This window comes from Danio rerio, chromosome 12, assembly GCF_052040795.2.
Source record: "Danio rerio strain M-AB ecotype USA chromosome 12, GRCz13ab, whole genome shotgun sequence".
Taxonomy (NCBI): domain Eukaryota; kingdom Metazoa; phylum Chordata; class Actinopteri; order Cypriniformes; family Danionidae; genus Danio; species Danio rerio.
In genome coordinates this window covers 4460478-4480792 of record NC_141032.1, presented here as the reverse complement: position 1 = coordinate 4480792, position 20315 = coordinate 4460478, and the positions used below count along the sequence as shown (strand labels likewise).

At 35.2% G+C, this 20315-nt stretch overlaps 2 protein-coding genes across 4 annotated transcripts in view; both read left to right on the top strand.

The window, feature by feature from the left end:
* The window catches only part of tlcd3bb (TLC domain containing 3Bb), a 538378-nt gene that overhangs the window by 307494 nt on the left and 210569 nt on the right, over nt 1-20315 (top strand). The window lies entirely within an intron of this gene.
* Nucleotides 729-18874, top strand: eif3c (eukaryotic translation initiation factor 3, subunit C). Of its 3 annotated transcripts, none has more exons than XM_087274699.1 (23): nt 729-857; nt 3105-3223; nt 4612-4677; nt 5013-5202; nt 5283-5408; nt 6086-6137; nt 6235-6356; nt 7519-7646; nt 8989-9243; nt 9888-10029; nt 10101-10226; nt 11960-12053; nt 12133-12320; nt 13817-14041; nt 14322-14513; nt 15100-15271; nt 15540-15699; nt 15782-15847; nt 15958-16045; nt 16127-16292; nt 18023-18067; nt 18235-18285; nt 18517-18874. In XM_087274699.1, exons 2-23 carry the CDS (start codon nt 3123-3125, stop codon nt 18591-18593), a joined length of 2832 nt encoding a protein of 943 aa, XP_087130825.1. In that variant the 5' UTR covers nt 729-857; nt 3105-3122; the 3' UTR covers nt 18594-18874.

Genomic DNA, 20315 nt, shown 5'->3' with positions numbered 1-20315 from the left:
TTCACTGGCAATTTAAACCTTTATACTTTACCAATATTCTTCAAATCACTAGTTTTTACCATTTTGCACCTCAAGTTTTTAATAATTTAGCATATATAATAAATGTTTGACCACTTAATATTGTTGTTATTATTTGACTCTGTTACATCAAGCAATATGCATGTCTATAATCGCTATTTAAGTCCATGTGTAATGATTAACAATATTTTCACAGACATAAATCAGTACAGCATTAACTGTTTTTAAAAGTAGCACAAAATATTTATTGAGCACAAATTCATAAAGGTGAATAAAACCATTTTACCTCGAATTTGAAACATCAAGGTAAGTTTATCTTATCGATTTGGTGCAAAAACTTAATGTAGAAATGTTTTAAATGTTTGTAGGTTTAATTTGTAAGTATTAAAAATGGAGTGCATAATAAAGCTGAGGTTCAAAGCTAGTTTGTTGTTTTTAGTGTGCTCAATAAAAATATATGAACAATGCAAGAGGCATGTAATGACTAAACAAGAATCCTGGCAAAGTATATAACAGTTTCCTCAAACAGCACTGCATTAACTGTTTTTAAAAATAAGATTTCCTGAGAACATTTATATAGGTGAAGTCATAAACCCGTTGTCCTCAAATATAAAACATGTCAAGTTTGTCGTCTGAATTGCAGCTCCAGGCCAGCAGGAGTCGCTACAGCGCATGCGCTTGGGGTTTGGCGCCGCTCCGTCGTTCGTTTCCTCTTTCTGGAAGAAGCCGACTGGGCTTTGACGCACGCTGTAAATTGTGCTAGCAAAATTGCAAATCTGGATCTAAATTCTACACAAACGGAGGACAAACGAGGATTTTACATTTCTAACAAATAACAGGTGCGTTTCGTGGGTGTCATTGACGGGGGTTGTCGGTTAAATGTACAGGTTTGATCCGTTAGGCCTGAATCAGCGGCCGCGGCACGTTTTCCCACACGGTTACTGATGGATCTGCACAGTAATCACTTATTATAGGTTACATATGTGTTATTGCATAGCTAATGGCTTATTGGTTATTATTTATTAATAACCCGATCAGAGGTTTGAACAATGTTTAATGAGGTAGTAACTGATGACGTTTTCAAGTTTTAAGTTACTAAACAATGAGTTTTCTTTATCAGTTTTGTGTCTAAAATTATAATTTTATTTAAAATGAATCTATATGAAACGGTTTTAAACCTATAAATCTAACACTGATATTGATATTAAAAAATAAATAGAGTAAAAAACTGTTTTATGTGCATTGTTGATGCAATAACTGAGGTAAAGTTGACATCCATCTTCTGACAATGTGTATGTATATTAAGGTAAAGTTGTTTATATATTTGGACATTCAGACTTGCTCCTTAATGATTTACTTTCATAAAACTTCTTTACAAATTCTTAATAGATAAAATCATGTTAGCAGCCAATGACTATAAAAGTACAGCATTGTTTACAGTCAATTAAATAGTGCTAATGTTGATTTGAAGTCATACTTATATTAGATGTCAGACCTTATATACCCTACATTGTTTACTACCTAAAGTAGTGTGGTAAACAATATAGGGACCCCGTCACAAGTTGCCACTGAAAGAATGTGTGAGTATAAAACCAACTTTACCTCATTTGTATGTATCTTGTATTTATTTCTGTATTTGCTTTATTTTGCAAAGTGATGTGGTTGAATCCAGAAACATTTTAGAATCACTTTTCAAGCAAGGAAGTTTTAACAGACGGGGCCAATGTGTGTTTAAATGTCTATGATAATTAATTACAACAAAAAATTATCAAACTTATTTAAAATGGTATTTTGATGAGCTTTTAGACTAAATATATAGTTGTTAAGATTCAGAAATCGTAACCATACCATCTGGCTTTTAATTCATATAGAACGAACAAGTCATTGTGACAACATAATTGCTAGAAGAATATTTTTCCCAAGACGTAAAATTTGATTAAAAGCTTATTTAAAAGGTGTGAGATCTTTATAGAAATGTAACAGACTACTTCCATAAGTTGCCGTAAGGTTTTAAAATGACATATTTTTGCGACTGTTAACTTTTAAACAAAGGTAAAAAAAAAAAAAAAAAACTTTTAAACAAAGGTACAACTTGTGACAGTCCCTATATTGTTTACCATGCTACTTTGAATATTATACTACTTTTGCAATTATGACTTATTCAAAACAATTAGCACTGTTTAATTGATTAAAAAATAAGTTTATTATTTAGCAGCTTTAAAAGTAGCATGTTAAGACACTTTACAGACATAAAACGTGCAGCAGTAAAAGATACATGCAAAGATAAATGCAAAGAAAAAATTAATAATAAAAAATTACTTTAAACATAAAATAATATTAACAGAAAAATCAAATAAAAGATGTACTAAAAAATTAAATTTTATAAATATAAATATTAATGGATAATCCATTGTCAATATCGGAGGGTTGAGTTCCACAATTTAGGTGCCTATTAAGAATTTGCTCAATCTCCCATAGATTTTAGCAGTGTTGACTGAGCAGTTAAAGACCAGCATCAGACGAATGTAAAACACATCTTGGAGTGTATGGGAATAAAAGCTCAGATAAATATTTTTAGACCATTGAAGGCCTCATAGGCAAGCATGAGGGTTTTAAAATCAATTTGAATACTGACAGGAGGCCAGTGCAGTTTTTTTAAATAGGAGTTATGTTGCGTGTAATTGACTGCGAACAATGTTGTACTTTGATAGTCATTGGCTGCTAAAATGATTTCTTTATTTATAATTTGCATAGGATACTTTTCTGAAATTTTATACAGATGGTTTAAGTCAGAACGTGTGAATATAACACCAACTTTACCCCTAGTATGTACATTATTTTCTGCACACTGTTGATCATGTTGGTCATTTAGAGAAATTCAGTCTTATGATACATTATGCTTTATTAGGGTTGTATGCACGCCTTTCTCCTCTCATAAACATCAGCTGTGATATTTGTGATTTTTGTGATATGATTTTAAACAGAATTTTAATGCTGCTAATGATTATAATATACAGGAATTAGTTTTGACACAGTATTGCTCTCTCATTACAGATTTCTTACCATGTCTGTGTTTTTCGTTTCAGTGTTACCTGCCATCTGTTATGTCGCGTTTTTTCGCCACTGGATCCGACAGTGAGTCGGAGGAATCCTCGTCCGCTGATGAGATCACCCCCAAAGCAGCCGGGACTACTCTGAGACAGCAGTGAGTTTGTGGAGAAGACTTTTATGTTTCTATTTTAAAAAAAAAAAAGAAAGAAGAAGAAGTCTTAAGAATCTTTTAAACAGTGTTTTGACACAAAATTTAGCACTACACTGGTTAATGCCATTAAAGAATAAAAAAAATAGCTTCAAGCTAATTTCTGCAACAGCTGAGGTGAATTTGACATCTGCAGGGTTTTTCCTGACTCAGAGGTGATGTCATCCAATATTTTGTTATATAATTTTTATTGAAGGATAATCTCTTCTGTATTAATTCATAGTATGCAAACAACACAAAAGAAGATGTTTTGAAGAATGTTCGAAACCTGAAACCCCTGACTTGAACTAAATACAAATGCTACGAAAGTTAATGTTTACAGTTTTGTGTTCAGCAAAAGAAACTTAAAGATTAATGTAAAGTTAGTACATTTGGACAAGAATTTCAGTATTAGGATGTTCAAATTTGTAAATTTTATCAGTGCAATATTTTAAAAGAATAATAACAATAATTTGTTTTTATTTTTATGCATAGATTGAAAATAGGAAATATAAAAGATGCCACAAGATTAATTGTTTCTGTTTTGTGCCAAGATTTACTAATTAAATGTTGAGGCTTTAATTCATTATATTAATGAAGCACAAAGATTGTGGATTATTGGACTATTTAAAAAAAAACCTGATCTCTCTTTTTCTCTTCTGACGTTTTCTTTGTGTTAAATGATAGTAGTTTGCCCACACCAAGAACTAAAATTATAAAATATACATCATAATTTGTCAAATTAAATCATGATGATCATCATCATTAGATCATTACCTTAGATTTTTATTGTAAATGGTAAATTGGCTGTCAGTGTTGCAGTCAATATCAGTGGAAACTTTATTTTTAATATGTTTTGTAGGTTTATTTTGTAATTATTAAAAATTAAATGCATTAAAAAACTGAGGTTCAGGTCAAGTTTGTTGTTTTTATTGTTCTCAATGAAAATTTATGAAAAACGAGTACACAAGGCAGCAAAAAGGTGTTTTAAATTAAAACACTAGTAATTAAAGTTGCAAAAATAATAATTTTGGTTGAATTCGTTTTGAGAATATTATATATAAATTATTATTCCTGATTAAATTGTTATTATATTAGTCAATTATTGGTTAAAAATGAGTCATTGTTCATTGTTTTTAAGATGCCGGTCATTCATATTTCCACAAAGCAATTGTCAGTGCTAAATTTGTCTATGTGAATGATAGATTACTGTTACCATAGAACATTTGTTTAACATTGTCAAACATAACACGGAAGTCAAAGATGGACAACTGGTATTCATAAGAAGCCAGAAGATGTGAGGTTTTTTTTCCCTGCTCAGTTGTATTGCAGTAATAACTTTGGTGTCTCCACAGGGCCCTGCTGTTGAGTGATGATGAGGAGGACACCAAAAGAGTGGTTCGCAGCGCCAAGGACAAGAGGTGAGGCTTTCATATTAATCAAGAATAAAGGTTCACACTGGCCACATTTAGAAACGCTGGTTGTTGACGTGAAGTTGCATTTTCTATGTTACAAATGAAAAAAACATTTTTTTGCTGTCACATCATCGGAAATATTTACATTTCTGTAAAATATTACAGTTCTGTAAAAAAATAAATAAATAATGAAATAATCGATTATGTCAATGTTGGTGTTAATGAATATTTTGTCATACATCAGACTTTTCTTTTTCCTTCAAAAATGCTCTTTTACCACAACAAAAGTAGTTTTTTTTTCTGCTTATTTGCCAATACTTACACAAATGCTTCCATTTCAGGTTTGAGGAGCTCACCAACTTGATTAAGACCATCCGCAATGCTATAAAGATCCGAGACATCTCCAAATGTCTGGAGGAGTTTGAGCAGTTGTGTCGAGCGTTCGTCAAGAGCAAAACTATCGTGGATAAAGAGGGCGTGCCCAAGTTTTACATTCGCCTGCTCGCTGATCTGGAGGACTATCTCAACCAGGTCTGTTCATCACACTGAGGGTCTGGAGATGTGTGATTAATGCGTGTCTGTAAAACATCTCTTACTTCTTTCTTGATTAGCTATGGGAGGACAAAGAGGGAAAGAAGAAGATGAATAAGAACAATGCTAAAGCTCTGAGCACGCTCCGCCAGAAGATCCGCAAGTACAACAGAGACTTTGAAACTGAGATCGCCAGCTATAAAGAGGTACTGAACTGTAGCTCAAGTGTTTTGTGTGTGAGGGATGAACAGATAATGGAATTTCTAACTTTGATATGATGCATTGAAAATATCAATATTCAATTCTATTTTTGATACCGCAAGGATGGTTAATAAAGAGGATGTTACTTGAATCGTGCTTAACTGGGATAAAAGAAAGGGATAAGTCACCCAAAAATTAAAAAGTTACTCACCCTCAAATGGTTCTAAACCTTCTGGGTGATAAAAAAAAAAGTTTAAAAGGGATAGTTCACCTAAAAATTTAAATTGTCATTGTTTACATGTCTCAAACCTTTACGAGTTTCTTTATTCTGTTGAACACAAAAGAATATTTTTTCAAAGGAAGCGGAAAACCTGTAACCATTGACTTCCACACTAGTTAAACCAACAACAAGTCAATGGTTACATGTTTCCAACATTCTTTAAAATATCTTCTTTTGTTTTCATAAGAAAAGGGAAACTCGTAAAGGTTTGAGACATGTAAACAATGACAATTTAAATTTTTAGGTGAACTATCCCTTTTAAACTTTTTTTTTATCACCCAGAAAGGTAAAGTTGACTTAACTGTAAAGCAGACAGTCAAAACTGAGGTCTAGAAATCTATTTTATCCAGGTTTCCACTTTTATTTCATCAGTCTCATAGTTTATTGTGTTTTTGATTGCAGAATCCTGAGCAGTCAGCTGATGAAGAGGAGGAGAAAGACGATATTGGCAGTGGTTTGTCTGCTCATTTATCTTTAAGCTGCTGTTGATTAGCTTAAAGTCGAGCTGTACTTTATTTCTGTCTTCTTCTTTTTTTGCCTGTGCTGTGCAGGCTCTTCTGAGAGTGATGATGATGATGACGACGATATAACCGCCAAGAGCTTTATGAAGAAGAAGCCTCAAGAGGAAGAGAAAAAAGCTCCAGAAGCCAGCAAATTCCTTAAGGGTGCTGCTGTAAGTCCAGAACACTTTTATCAGACCGTTTCTCCAGATGTTAATAGGACTTTTTAAAGCAGCACATCTTTTTTTTAAGCGTTTTCTGTGTGCTGTATTACTCTCACTTTCAGTCACTCGATACTCATCAAAGGATATCCACACGTACATGGGTATTTTTATAAGTGGAGTGTTCCCCTCTTGTTTTTTTTTTTTTATTCTTTGTCCACATGAAAAGCCAAAACGCACTGTTAAGCGCACTCCAAACCAACAAGTGGCGATAATGACACATAGTTCACACTAAATGGGGGATTACGCATTTTTGTAAATAAACTGCATACAAGTCAATGCAAACATGAGAACGGAGGCAGAATACTATCTGCGACCGCGATACATTTGGTGGGATTTTGATCCCATAAATACTGTCCAGTGGTAGAAAGAATACACGATACCTATGAAATTTTCATCTTTCGCATTTGGTGTGAAAGGAGAAAACAGTTCTTCCCTATTAAATACTTTTATGTTTTGTTTTGTTAAATACAAATAATAAAATATTAAATTTAAAAAAAGGAGAGAACAGCGCATGCTGACGTCATGAGGCAAAAACCCCAGTTGTAGCTACCACTTGACCACACTATATCCTGAGTTTTGGAAAGTCTTCAACCTGGCTGGAGTTTTAAGAAAGTTTCAGTTTCAGTCACCCAATACTCCGTTTTCATGTGGACAAACAGCAAAACTGAGTAGAAAAAGTGCGGTTTTGAAAATACCAGTGTTTGTGTGGACAGGGCCTGAAATTTTCTGAAAACTCTGGCAAGGATGAAGTATGGTGATGTGGACACTACAACCGAAGTTTTCGCCACATGCACGCTGTTTTCTCCTTTCTAAATGACCAAACCAAAAGTGAAAAATGCAAATGAGGCATTTCCACACTTTCACGGCAAACGGTTTACATATTACGTCCCATTCGCACCATGGGACAGTAATTTGCCTCTGTTTTTACCTTTCCATTGACTTGTAGGCAATTTACTCGTGAAAATACCAAACTCCTCCACAGAGATTGTTGTAAGCAGGGAAAACATGTTTTGAAAAATACCCATGTATGTGTGGACGTGGCCTAAATTCACTTTGGGTCAGGTGACTTGCATACCTGTTTGGTTCATGATTTATCATTTTATTTTGTCAGGATGAAGAGTCTGAGAGTGATGATGATGAGGACAGTGAGGACTGGGCGTCTGATTCAGTGGGCAGCGACAGCGAGAGTGAAGACAATGATGGAACTGCAGCATCACTGGCTGTGGTCTTCCTCAAAAAGTATGTGCTTGATAAGAAACTGTAGAGGTGTGCAATGTGTATCATCTAGATCAGGGGTACCCAAACTTTTTCTTATGAAGGGCCAAAAACTAAACCTGATTGAGGGTGGTGTGCCAGAGGTAAATATACCAAAAGTTGTCTATGTAATTTCCCAATGTATTGTAGAACTTTATATATTTTATTATATAATTAATTAATACTTAAATTAATTACATTTAAAATACTTTAATTGTATTAATAATAAATTTTTTGTAAATTTTATAATGAACATCTTACAGTAAAAACATGAACAATCCCATTTATAACACAAAAAACTACTCTTTGACTTCATTTATTTATTTTTTTTATCTGATTCAATCACAACATTTAATTGAAGCATTTAATTTAAGTTTGCTTTTTATAGCTCAACAGTTAAAAAAAACAAAAGCTATGTTAAATTAGAAATGACAATCTTTGTTAAAGGCATTCTCCCCAAATTCACTATCATTCTCCAGCTCTTCTCAGACGAGATAGCGGGCTAAATCAATGGTTACCGTGGGCCAACTTTGGCCTGCGGGCCCTAGTTTAAATATCTCTGATCTAGATATTGAAATGATTGGTTTTAACTGCCTTGCAAACCAGTCAAACACGTCTTGGGAGTCCATTATCTCCCTAAAGGAAACTATTATGCAAAAAGTGTATGTTTAAACAGTTGTATGGCAGCAGTGTGTAAATATAAGCAGTCTCTAATGGTAAAAATGACTTAATTCTATGTTTTTATAATCACACTTCATAACAACAGTCTGCAGAAACACATTGACATTCTCCCTTTGTACATGTCATCAAAGGGAGAAAGCCACGCCCATGAATGATGATCTGTCCCTCATTAGCATTAACAGCCCTGAGTGAAAAGCAGCCGTTTTGAATCTGCCACTATGCTAATGGGTAGGCGTTTTTAGCTCCACCCTTTTTTCCAAAATAGGGCGGGGAACACAATCTCATTTGAATTTAAAGCGACAGTCACCAAAACAGCACAATTAGGATCATAGTCTAAAAGGGGCAGATTTAAAGAGTTATAAAACATTATTTGTGTGCTATTTTAAGCTGAAGCTACAAATACACACTCTTGGGACATCTTATTGGGAGTCTTATTTTACAAATTGTAAAAATAGTAGTATAGTAAATAGGGGTATAGTAGTTTCCTTTTTTCTGTTTTCTTTTGCTTTTTGAACATGGACATATTCAACTTAACAATGGCTGGTCGTTATTGCTTTAGCGCTTAGATTTAAGCTTCTCATTTTAATGAAGGCTGATGTCAGATTAGAGTCCTGTACTAAGACTTCACTATCACTCATACTCACAGAGATGTTGGCGAAAAGGCATCTGACCGCAAGAAGGATGACAGGAGGAGGAGACACAAGAAGAAGGAGCGCATCGAGGAGGAGGCCGAGGAGGAGGGAGAAGCGGAGGAAGGAGGATGGGAGAAGGTGAAGGGTGGAGTGCCGCTTGTCAAGGAGAAGCCTAAGATGTTTGCCAAAGGCACAGAGATCAATACGGGTGTGGTGGTTAAGAAACTCAGTGAGATCCTGCAGGCCAGAGGAAAGAAAGGAACTGACAGGTAGAAAACTTGATCAATGAATATTTAAGGTCTTTTTTTAAATGACAATGATTTATGCATGTCACTTTTTAATGGCACTATTTAATCAATTGTAAATCAGTTTCAGATGAGTTAAGTGCTGTGATCAAATTTCTTTAAATGACAAGTAAAAAAAAGTTGATTAAAATACAATTTTATAAGTGAATGAAATAAAAATAATTAAAAAAACATCCAAATATTTCATGAAAAAAAAACATTAAGGCACTTTAAATAAACTAATAAAACTATATTTTTGGAGACCAATCAAAAATAATTAAAAATGATTCCCTTTAATGATTTATATATATTTATTTTTATTTTTTATGTACTTTCATTTATTTTTATAAAAATAAAATTGAAAACCCCAGCAGTCTGAAATGACATTTATAGCATCGTAAATGTATTTTAACTTTTTATTAATAAATAATAATAAACATTTTATATTACATATTATGACTTTGTAAATGCATTTAAACTTTTTGTTTATTTTAATGCTTTCATTCTCGTTTGTTTTCATTTTTATTAAAGTTAGCTTGCCCTTGTCTAGTTCGTATGCAGCTGGCTGTTTCAAATGCAATAATCCATATACAAAAAATAAAATCAATATTTGTATCCTTGTCATTTAGAGCTGCTCAGATCGAGCTTCTTCACGCTCTGGCTGGCATCGCTGCTGAGAATAACCTCGGAGAAGGCATCCTCGTCAAGATCAAGTTCAACATCATTGCCTCTCTATATGACTACAACCCCAACCTGGCTGCTTTCATGAAGGTGAGACTATATGACATGAGTTAAGAATTAAAGACCTTTTCATCTGACATTATTTACATTTTTCTCTTCAGGCTGACATGTGGAAGAAGTGTCTGGACTGCATTGATGAGCTTCTGGACATCCTGTTTAACAACAACAACATCTTCATTGGAGAAAACATCGCAGAAGACAGCGAGAACCTCGCCATCTCTGACCAGGTCAGTAGCATTATCAGGGCTCAACAATAGGGTATATGACGAGCTAGTGTTGTTCCCGTACTGATAAACTTCCGGTGACCTGTCATTGTGAGTTTTTTTCCATTTTATACAGTTCCTTTTACAGCATTGATGTTGTAATGTAATTAAAATACAATCAGTTAAATAGACTTTGGCATTCATTTAGTTGCTCAAGTAAAACGAGACAAAAATCCGTCAGGATTAGCAGGCTAGCGCAGAAGCTCCATTGAATATACTGGGGTAAAATAAATGTTCATATTTTAAAGACATGATGGGGGAAAATGTCATTTAATGCAGTGTTTCTTGTACATTCTTAGACCCACTTTATTTGGGATATCACTCAGCCAGTGGAGATCGCTGATTTTTAAAGTAAACAAAACATTCGGCATATAATTCACCGGTTTCTTAACCGGCATATAACATTCGGCATAAGGACTGCCTGATTGCCTGGGGCCTGTATGAGAGACGCTCTGGACAGTAGACAGAATTGTTACTGGCCCAATTGGCCAAAAAAAAAAAACTGTTTGTGATCTTAAGCCTTTAAATACTTCCTTTTCTATGAAGTCGTAAATACCATATTGCTTTTCTGATTGGATATTGTGAGCATGTTGTTTTTTTCTGGTAACCTAGTAACAACCAGTACAGCGAGGAGACAGCAACATCAAATTATGATGCTAAAATAAGATGGCTGTTTTTAACACCTTGGAAATAGACATTTATGTGGGTGCAACACGACGAAAAAAATAGTTTTGCACAGTTTGCGTCAGTTTGAGAAGTCAGCCACCTTTCTTAAATAATTTAGAACTGCAATAAAATACCTGCAGATTTTCCATACTGCTCTTTGTTTGCATAAAACTTCGAATTTCACTTTCACATTTATTAACATTTTTAAAATGTTAAAATTCTTAATTCAGATACATTATTTTTGACACATTATTTAAAATATGTGGCTAAGGAATTGGTATCCTGCTAGGAATTAGCTAAGGAATTAGCTTCCTGCTAGTTCTGCATGATTTGTTCATATAATATGATGTCATGTATCAGTGTGGCTATAAGGCAATAATAGTAATGTTCAATATAATAAATATTAGTTGTACTGTAGTTGACAACTCTATAATCATGCAAATTGTTATTTACATTAATAATAAATAAAATGCATATAGCAATTACAGCAAAAGAAATCATTCTAAACTAACATTTCAGTGTAAGAACCAAAGATGTAAAGTAGAATTTTAAAATTAGGATTAATGTTAGTTTAAATTAAAATGGTCATATACGAAGTACTTCAAAAACTTTATACTGCAAAAACAGTTGTCCACCAGCAATTGTTTTTGTTTAAACGGTATCTAATAGACATTCAAACATGGATGTTTTGGATAAAACAAGGATAAATTTAGGCTAAAATCTAGTAGACTTCCAACAATAGTCCAAAAATGGACTTTTTAGAGAGGAAAGTTACCATATCCAAGAATCAGAATTTCTGTTGAGGTTTTCGGTCATTTTTGATGTTTGTACCTTGACAGTTTTTAATTTTGATTAGCGCAGAAAATATATATATTACCTGTTTAGTTTAGTATGATCATAACATAAATATTTTTTTAAACAATTGTTGATAAAAGAGCATTTTGTAATATAGATATGGCATTCTCATTTTTTTTCCCAGTAAGATTGTTTTACCTTAAGATTGTTCATGAGCTTTTGTTTCTGCTCCTCAGCCGTTCCGTGTGCGTGGCTGTATTCTGACTCTGGTGGAGCGGATGGATGAAGAGTTCACCAAAATCATGCAGAACACAGACCCTCACTCTCAGGGTGAGTACTGACACATTTCTCCTCTGAGCTTGTTGTGTGTTTGACATGTGGCGTAAATCCGCTCCTCGCGCTCTCGCAGAGTATGTTGATAACCTGAAGGACGAGGGCCGTGTGTGTGGCATCATCGACCGCCTGCTGCAGTATCTGGAAACTAAAGGCAGCACTGAGGAAGTGTGTCGGGTTTATCTGCGCAGAATCATGCACACATATTACAAGTTCGACTACAAAGCTCACCGCCGCAGCCTCGGCCTACAGGGAGAGACTAAGGTGAGTGGCTCACGCATGAAGTATGCTATGTTTATTATTATTTTGTTATTCAACCAGACGAAAAAGCACTTACTGAAATGTGAAGTCTTATCCACAGGGTTTTAAGTCCCATTCACACCAGGACGCTTTTTACTCGAGCTTTTTCGTATAAGTTAAACGCCTCAAGTGGTAAACAAAGAACGCCAAAGAAAAAGTCAGCCAACTAAGGTCGCAAGTTCTGTCCTTACAATTATAGTTCGTTGATATGCCGTTTCCCAAATCCATTGCTCCAACGAACATTCGTAAACTGCGTCGCAAGTTTGAGCACTTGAAACTACACCTCTGGAACTGTAGTTAGAAACATAGTTCCTGGCTGTGTTCTATTCCCACTTATCCTCCCTGTGCCCTATTCATTTATAACATTCAAAGTTGGAATTATTAAAAATAAAGCACTTATATTCATAAAAATAGCCTTATTTATTTATGATTTATATATATTATTAGAATACGTGTTAGCTTTTGTGCGTGATTTTATGTTTTAGAATAGAATATGTAATTTTCAACTTCTCAATAATATTTGTAAAGGAAACACAGGTCCTAAATGTGCCATATACATATATTTCAATTAATATGGGAAGCGAGTGCATGTTTTTTACCAAAACTAATGTTGGATTTTATTTTAAATGCGTGTGCGTGTAAAACAATATAATGTCGCACAAAGAAATTATGGTGTTCTTCTCTAAAGAAGTTGTTACTCCATCCCGTTTAGAGCAACATTATGGGCGTTTTACGCTATAACCAACGTGGTTCAATCGACGGATCTGCGACAAAAACTAGGGAAACACTTGTCACTACATCGTTCTTTTCCCAAACGATTGTACTATGATAGTTCAGCCACAAATTACATTGTTGTTTGGGAAACGCACCCCAGATTGGTACTTTTGTTCACATGCCCGGAGCTGCTAAAGTTACAATAAACACCACTTGGAGGCGCACAAGAACAGTCGAGGTTTCACTTTCCAGTTATACTTTCATTCAATGAGGAAGATTATGCCCAGAGGCAAGATAAATGTGGAGCTGCTTTTTTTATTGGTGCTTTTCTTTCATGACTTGCAAGTTCATTAAGCCTCATTTAATGTCAGGTGGTAATTTTGCACGTTCAATGTGCTCAACAAGATAATCAGCAGGGTTTGAATGCAGAAAAACGCCTCAGAACGCTGACAATAAACGTAAGCGAAAAGCATAGGATGTGTACGAGCCTTTAAAGTCTTAATGTCTTAAATTTCAAAAACTAAATTTTAGGCATTAAAAACTACTAAATTGACTGAAAAAATGTTTTGGTACACGTGTAACAAGAGAACTTTTTTTTTTCTTCCTCAAGAACTGTTCCATCCCTAATTTGTAGCATATTTTTCTCGCCATGGAAGCTGGCATGGATTATAACCCCAAACAAGCAGTTTTTTTTTCCAGTGGAGCATTTGTTTATGATGCTAACCTTTGACCTGTTTGTCTTTTAGTCTGAGCAGGATCAGGAGGAGAGTGAAGGAGACGACAGCGCCATCATCATGGACCGTTTGTGTAAGTTCATCTACGCCAAAGATCGCACAGATCGTATCCGTACCTGCGCCATCCTGTGCCACATCTACCATCATGCCCTGCACAGCCGCTGGTACCAGGCCAGAGACCTCATGCTCATGAGCCACTTACAAGACAACATCCAGCACGCTGACCCTCCTGTACAGGTGCGTACAGGTGACGTTATCCCTCTAAAGCAGGGGTGGGCAATCTCGGCCCTGGAGGGCCGGTGTCCTGCACAGTTTAGCTCCAACACTAATCAAACACACTGCTTTTAGATTTCTAGTGATCTTGAAGACACTGATTAGCTTGTTCAGGTGTGTTTGATTAGTGTTGGAGCTAAACTGTGCAGGACACCGGCCCTCCAGGACCAAGTTTGCCCACCCCTGCTCTAAAGGCTATTTGGATGATGTAATTTCCTCAATGAATGTTTCTTTTTGCTTTTAGATCCTCTATAACAGGACCATGGTGCAGCTGGGCATCTGTGCTTTCCGTCAGGGCATGATTAAAGATGCCCACAATGCCCTCTTGGACATCCAGTCGAGCGGCAGAGCCAAGGAACTGCTGGGGCAGGGGCTGCTGATGAGGAACATGCAGGAGAGGAACGCAGAGCAGGAGAAGATCGAGAAGAGGCGGCAGGTACAGACAATCTCTTCACGTCTGACAAATTATCTATAGAAAAGTACAATCAAATGTAAATCATTGGATGGACAGGCGTCAGCATTATCCAAATTTAGTTTAAACTCGCTGTCCATGTGAGTGGCTGCTGGTGTGCCAATAAGGAGTACCTCTGTTTTTGAACAATTCAATTTTCGAAAATTTTGGTGCATCCACATTTTAATTTCCTGCACACTTTCTGAGAGGATCGAGGCAGTAACAGACAGATTGAATTTAGAGCTGATATAAATTTGGGTATCATCAGCATGAAAGTGGTATCCCAGTACATATTTGCTGATGATATGCCACAGTGGAAGCATATAAATGCTAAAAAAGTATGGGGCCTAAGACCGACCCCTGAGGAACACCATGGCAGACCCAACCGATATCAGATTATTTCCCATAACCACTAATTGAAAACGATCCAAAAATAAGATTTAAATCAGTTAGGCACAATGCCAGAAATACCAAGCCATTTCTCCAGCCTAGGTACGTAAAGCTTGTTGGATGACAAGTGTGATTGTAGTTGCGCCACAACAACCCTAATGTTTGCCACATTGTCTTTCAGGTGCCATTTCACATGCACATCAATCTAGAGTTGTTGGAGTGTGTGTACCTGGTGTCCGCCATGCTGCTGGAGATTCCGTACATGGCAGCTCACGAGTTTGACGCCCGCCGCAGGATGATCAGCAAACAGTTCCACCACCAGCTAAGAGTGGGCGAGAGACAGCCGCTGCTGGGTAAGAGAGACGAAAACTACTTTAATTCCTCCAAAAAATCCGTATTATTCTCTCCAGTCTCTCCACTAATTAGTTATTTTGCCAACATTTATTGACTTGCAAACGAACAAATAAATAAGGCAGGACTATGCAAGCATTGCTACACAGCAGGGCTAAGTAAATGCACTAATACAATTATGAATATGAATAACGATATTTTTAAGGTATCGTATCAAAGTTAAAATTTCCAGCATGACAACACTTTCTGAAAAACTCTCGACCTCTCCAGGTCCTCCTGAGAGCATGAGGGAGCATGTAGTGGCTGCTAGCAAGGCCATGAAGATGGGTGACTGGAGGACCTGCCATTCTTTCATCATCAACGAGAAGATGAACAGCAAAGTCTGGGATTTGTTCCCAGAAGCAAAGTGTGTGCGCGAAATGCTCGTCAGGTAGAGGATTTGCGCCTAAAATAAAAAGTTTTATCAACTTTACAGTTCCTTTTTTAACTGTTTTGTTTTTTTGCATCTACAGGAAGATCCAAGAGGAGTCGCTGCGCACTTACCTTTTCACCTACAGTAGTGTGTACGACTCAATCAGGCATGTGTAAAATCTGTAATAGTTTCCTGATAATATCAGTGTTTTATTTTAATTAAATGTCTAAAATTGATCCCAATGTTTGCATCATATTTTTCTTCTCTGTCCATCAGTATGGAGACTCTGTCAGAGATGTTTGAGTTGGAGTTACCCACAGTGCACAGCATTATCAGCAAGATGATCATCAATGAAGAACTGATGGTAACAAAAATAAACATCATTTTACTGGTCAGATCTGTCCATGCTGGTGCCTGCATTAACCAGTCTTTGTCATGTTCTCAGGCGTCTCTGGACCAGCCGACTCAGACTGTGGTGATGCACAGAACAGAGCCTACATCTCTGCAGAACATGGCTCTACAGCTGGCAGAGAAACTGGGCGGCTTGGTGGAGAACAACGAACGCGTCTTTGACCTCAAACAGGGCGTCTATGGAGGATACTTTAACAGAGGTACATGCAGGACAAAGATGCAGAAACAATGTTCTATATAAACATGAGTTGGTCAATATTTCATTATTAATTTTACCTTTTTAATATAAATGTTACAAGTAATAAAATAAATAGTAAATATTATTAACATTAACATTTTAAAGTGTACAAAATCTTTTTTTTACTCAATTTTTCTAAAAATACAGTATTTGCTGTTAAATAATAAATAAAATAAATGTAATTTAATTATTAATCAATTATTTTCTACTTTTATAAAATTAATAACATCCACCCACACAAAATAAATAAATGAATGTTTTGTTTTTTGTTTTGTTTTGCTTGATCTTTCCTGAAAATACAGTACTTGCCACTAAGTAATTAATAATTAAATTGCATTTACTTTATTATGTTGTGCTTTTATAATATAAATAGCACACACGCATGCTATATATTTATTACTAATTTCATTTAATAACATTTTAAAATAGACAAAATTAATAAATGCATCTTTCAACAATGTGATATATAGACTATATTGTAAAAAATGCATGCTGGGTTCCACAAAATGTCTTCAAATAGGTTAAGTCAAAAAAGAATTCTATTAAATTTAAGTGGATTAAACTTAAAGCAATTAAGTTGTCCCAAAAAAAATCTCAAGAATTGTCGTTTCAGCGCATTTTAAATTAGTAATTTGAACAAAAATATTAAGTTTGAGTGTATATAATTATTACGTTAGTTAAAATGTTAGCTAATCTTATTGTTTATATTTATTGCTTATATTAAATTAGTTAATATTATACAGTTAACAGCATATAATCATACAATGTATTACTCAGGGTTTCTACAGGTTTCACCAAGTTTAATTTATGACCTTTTTAAGACTTATTTTAGAAAATTTTAGACTTTTACAGGGCGAAATACTAAGGATTTTTTCAAATATCCCATTTGGGAAAAAATCATGTTATTTAATGCGTTTTATAATACAATACTAATAATTTAATAATAAAAAAATCTAGATCAGCTCAGTGTTATCAGCAGTAAATAAATGGAGAACGTTTAAACAAATGTTACTGTAAGGAAAGTAGTTAAAACATGGTAAATAGTGTTAAAAATGCTATTTTTAAATCAAAAGTTTTATTGGGATGGGTTGTGGGTGATTGTATGAATGTTTATGAGCATATTGGGCAGTTATAAATGAACAAAGGAAAATTAAGATTAAAAAAGATTTAAGACCTACAACACAATATTTCAGTAGATTTAAGACTTTTTAAGACCCAGCAGAGACCCTGATTACTGTTAGTGCCATTTTAAATTGACTAATATTTACTACAATGTGTGTGTTGTTTTTTTTATTACCTTTATTTATCGAAACCTGGAAAATAGCAGAAAATTTCTAACAAATTCATTTATTTATGGGTTTAAGTAATAAACAGTTAAAAATGCTAATATTTGTTTTATTCTATGAAGGTAGCATCATTTATCTTTGTATAAAATTTTAAATATTTCCAGGTAACTTAAATGTGTGTGTTTTATGTATTCTTTATATATTATTACCTTGAGAATCTCAGGAAAATTGTAACAAATTTATGGGTTTGAGTAATATGAAAAAAAAGGAAATATTTGTTTTGTTTTATGAAGGTTTGATGCAATTTCTTTTGATTTCTTACCTTTTTTTCTTATTTTATCATAATTCTTTTTAAAACGACAGCAAACAAGCAGATCTAACTCGAACTTCTCTCTTTCTCTCGCAGATCAAAAAGGTGGATACCAACAGAAGCAAGGCTACCAGAGAGGAGGTAAATATCAAACACACTAAACCCATGATAAAATAAACAATAATCCACAAGCTTGTACGCTTCTCACTTGTGTTCATTTGACGCGGCTGTTCCAGAAGTGTGTGTGTTGAAGTGCTTTTGTAGACGTGCATGTGTGCCTGTGTATCTAAACCCTTCTCACTATGCAGCTCCAGACCAGCGGGGAGGTTACCAGCAGAAGCAAGGTTACCAGCGAAATGGTTATTAAATGTTTAATCATTCACTCCTCTCTCTTACTCTTCATCCACTTTACTTTCACACCCTTCACTCTTTTCTGCCTTCACCAATGAATTTGGTGGCCATTTACCAATATACAAAGCCCTTCCACCATCTCTTCCTCACACTCTTGTTCTTCCTTGAGCAGTAAATCTTACACGAGTCACTCCTGGAGCTCAACATTATTGTTTTTCTGTTCTCTGTCACTGCTATAGATCAGAAAGGCGGTTATCAGCAGAAACAGAACTACCAGCGAGGTGGATACCGGAACCAGAACCAGAGCTCATACTAATCCCAGCGCAGCCTAAATCACGGCTTCATTCCAGGACCAGACTGCAGCTTCCTCTGACTTTGCTCTCCAGACACTGACTCCAGATCTGTTTTGTTTTTTTGCAGTGCTTTAGTTGCAGATGAAACCAAGCTTAATTTTATTGACCCGCTATTATTCGAGTGCTTGGGTTTACATTGTCGAGGATTCTGAGCAGTTTTGGAGGTTATTACGTGGGTTGGAAAGGAAATATCAAGTCATTTGTGATAACAACTGGTCAATCAATAAACATTATTAAATCTAAATCATGGACATTTTTGTGAATTTATTTATTTATTTTTCTCTCTGATGATTTCAAACTTTACTAAACATCAACTCTAACGTTGATGTCTAGATGTTTTTTTTTTTGTTTTTTGTTTTCTTGCGCAATGGTCATTTTGTGTCAGGTCAACTAGAGGCAAAAGTGGTATGAATTTCTGTGAAAAAAATTATACTATTATCTCTGGAAATAGACAAGATAGGGCCTTAATAGGATAATTTACACAAAAATGAAAACGTTCTCACTCTTTACTCTCCTTCAAGTGGTTCCAAAGCTTTAAAATTAGTTTTTTATTCTGTTGAACACAAAAGTAGATTTCTGAAGAGGGAAAAATTGTCTCAATCTACTATTGAATTCAATGGTTAGAGGTTTCCAGCGTTTTTCTTAATATCTTATTTTGTGTTACACTTAAGTCAAACAGGTTTGGAACATATGAAGAGAGGAATTTATTTATTTATTTTACATTTTTTGGGTGAATTACCCCTATAAAAGTTAAATATGAATGTTTAAGAACTAGAATGCAAACGTTGGGAGAAAATACAGTTCCTTCCATTTTTTTGAAATGCTTCTAATAAAATATAATGCTTAAAAATGGCTAAATACAGCAAATTTTTACCTACTAGTGCGAGTCTAAATAAAATTATGATGGTGGCATCTTTTTGAAGCAATTTTCCCCCAGTATTTTGAAAGCCCCCAATATTTCTCATCTAAATCTGGTTGAGACAAAATGACCCATAAACTGTATATTTTTGTATTCTACAATCTGCTGATTTATAATGCGGTCATATTTACTAGTGGATTTTTAATATGAAAGTTAAGGAAGTCAAAGGGAAGACCATTTCAAAGTTGAGGACCTGGAGGGAGGGCATTATCTCACAAATTACAGGAGAAATAACAAAATGGGAGGCAAGAGATAGGTGTGAAATATGATAGACTCCAAGGGAAGTGATGGCAAGTATGTTCCCTACTCACATTTCCCCTTATATTTCTCAAGGAGCCACAGTAAGTGCTTTGGACAGTGTTTTGGTGTCTTTGAGTAAATCTGATGTCAGTAACCATGATTTTTGTAATGGCTTATTGCTAGAGGAAGAATGTAGTTGCAAAACTGGTTAATTGAAACACTTTGAAACTGTCGACACTGTGATGTAATGTGTATTTATAAAGCGCATTTGTAGTGTATGGCCATACAAGCGCTTTACAATCATGAGGGGGGGTCTCTCCACACCACCACCAATGTGTAGCATCCACTTGGATGATGCAAAGGCAGCCACAGGACAACGGCGCCAGTGCGCTCGCCACACACCAGCTATTGGTGGCATAAAGAGACCGTGATGGAGGCAATTCAGTGGATGAGAATTATTGGGAGGCCATGATCGTAAAGGCTGATTGAGGGACTTTCGCCAGGACTCTAACGAGACGGCGCTCAC

Excerpts from the sequence above, each read along its gene's own strand:
- eif3c (XM_087274699.1), top strand. The coding sequence starts at position 3,123 with ATGTCGCGTTTTTTCGCCACTGGATCCGACAGTGAGTCGGAGGAATCC. Across the intron at positions 5,203-5,282 it reads TGGAGGACTATCTCAACCAG|CTATGGGAGGACAAAGAGGG; the intron begins GTCTGTTCATCA and ends TTTCTTGATTAG. Across the intron at positions 15,272-15,539 it reads CGAGAGACAGCCGCTGCTGG|GTCCTCCTGAGAGCATGAGG; the intron begins GTAAGAGAGACG and ends CGACCTCTCCAG.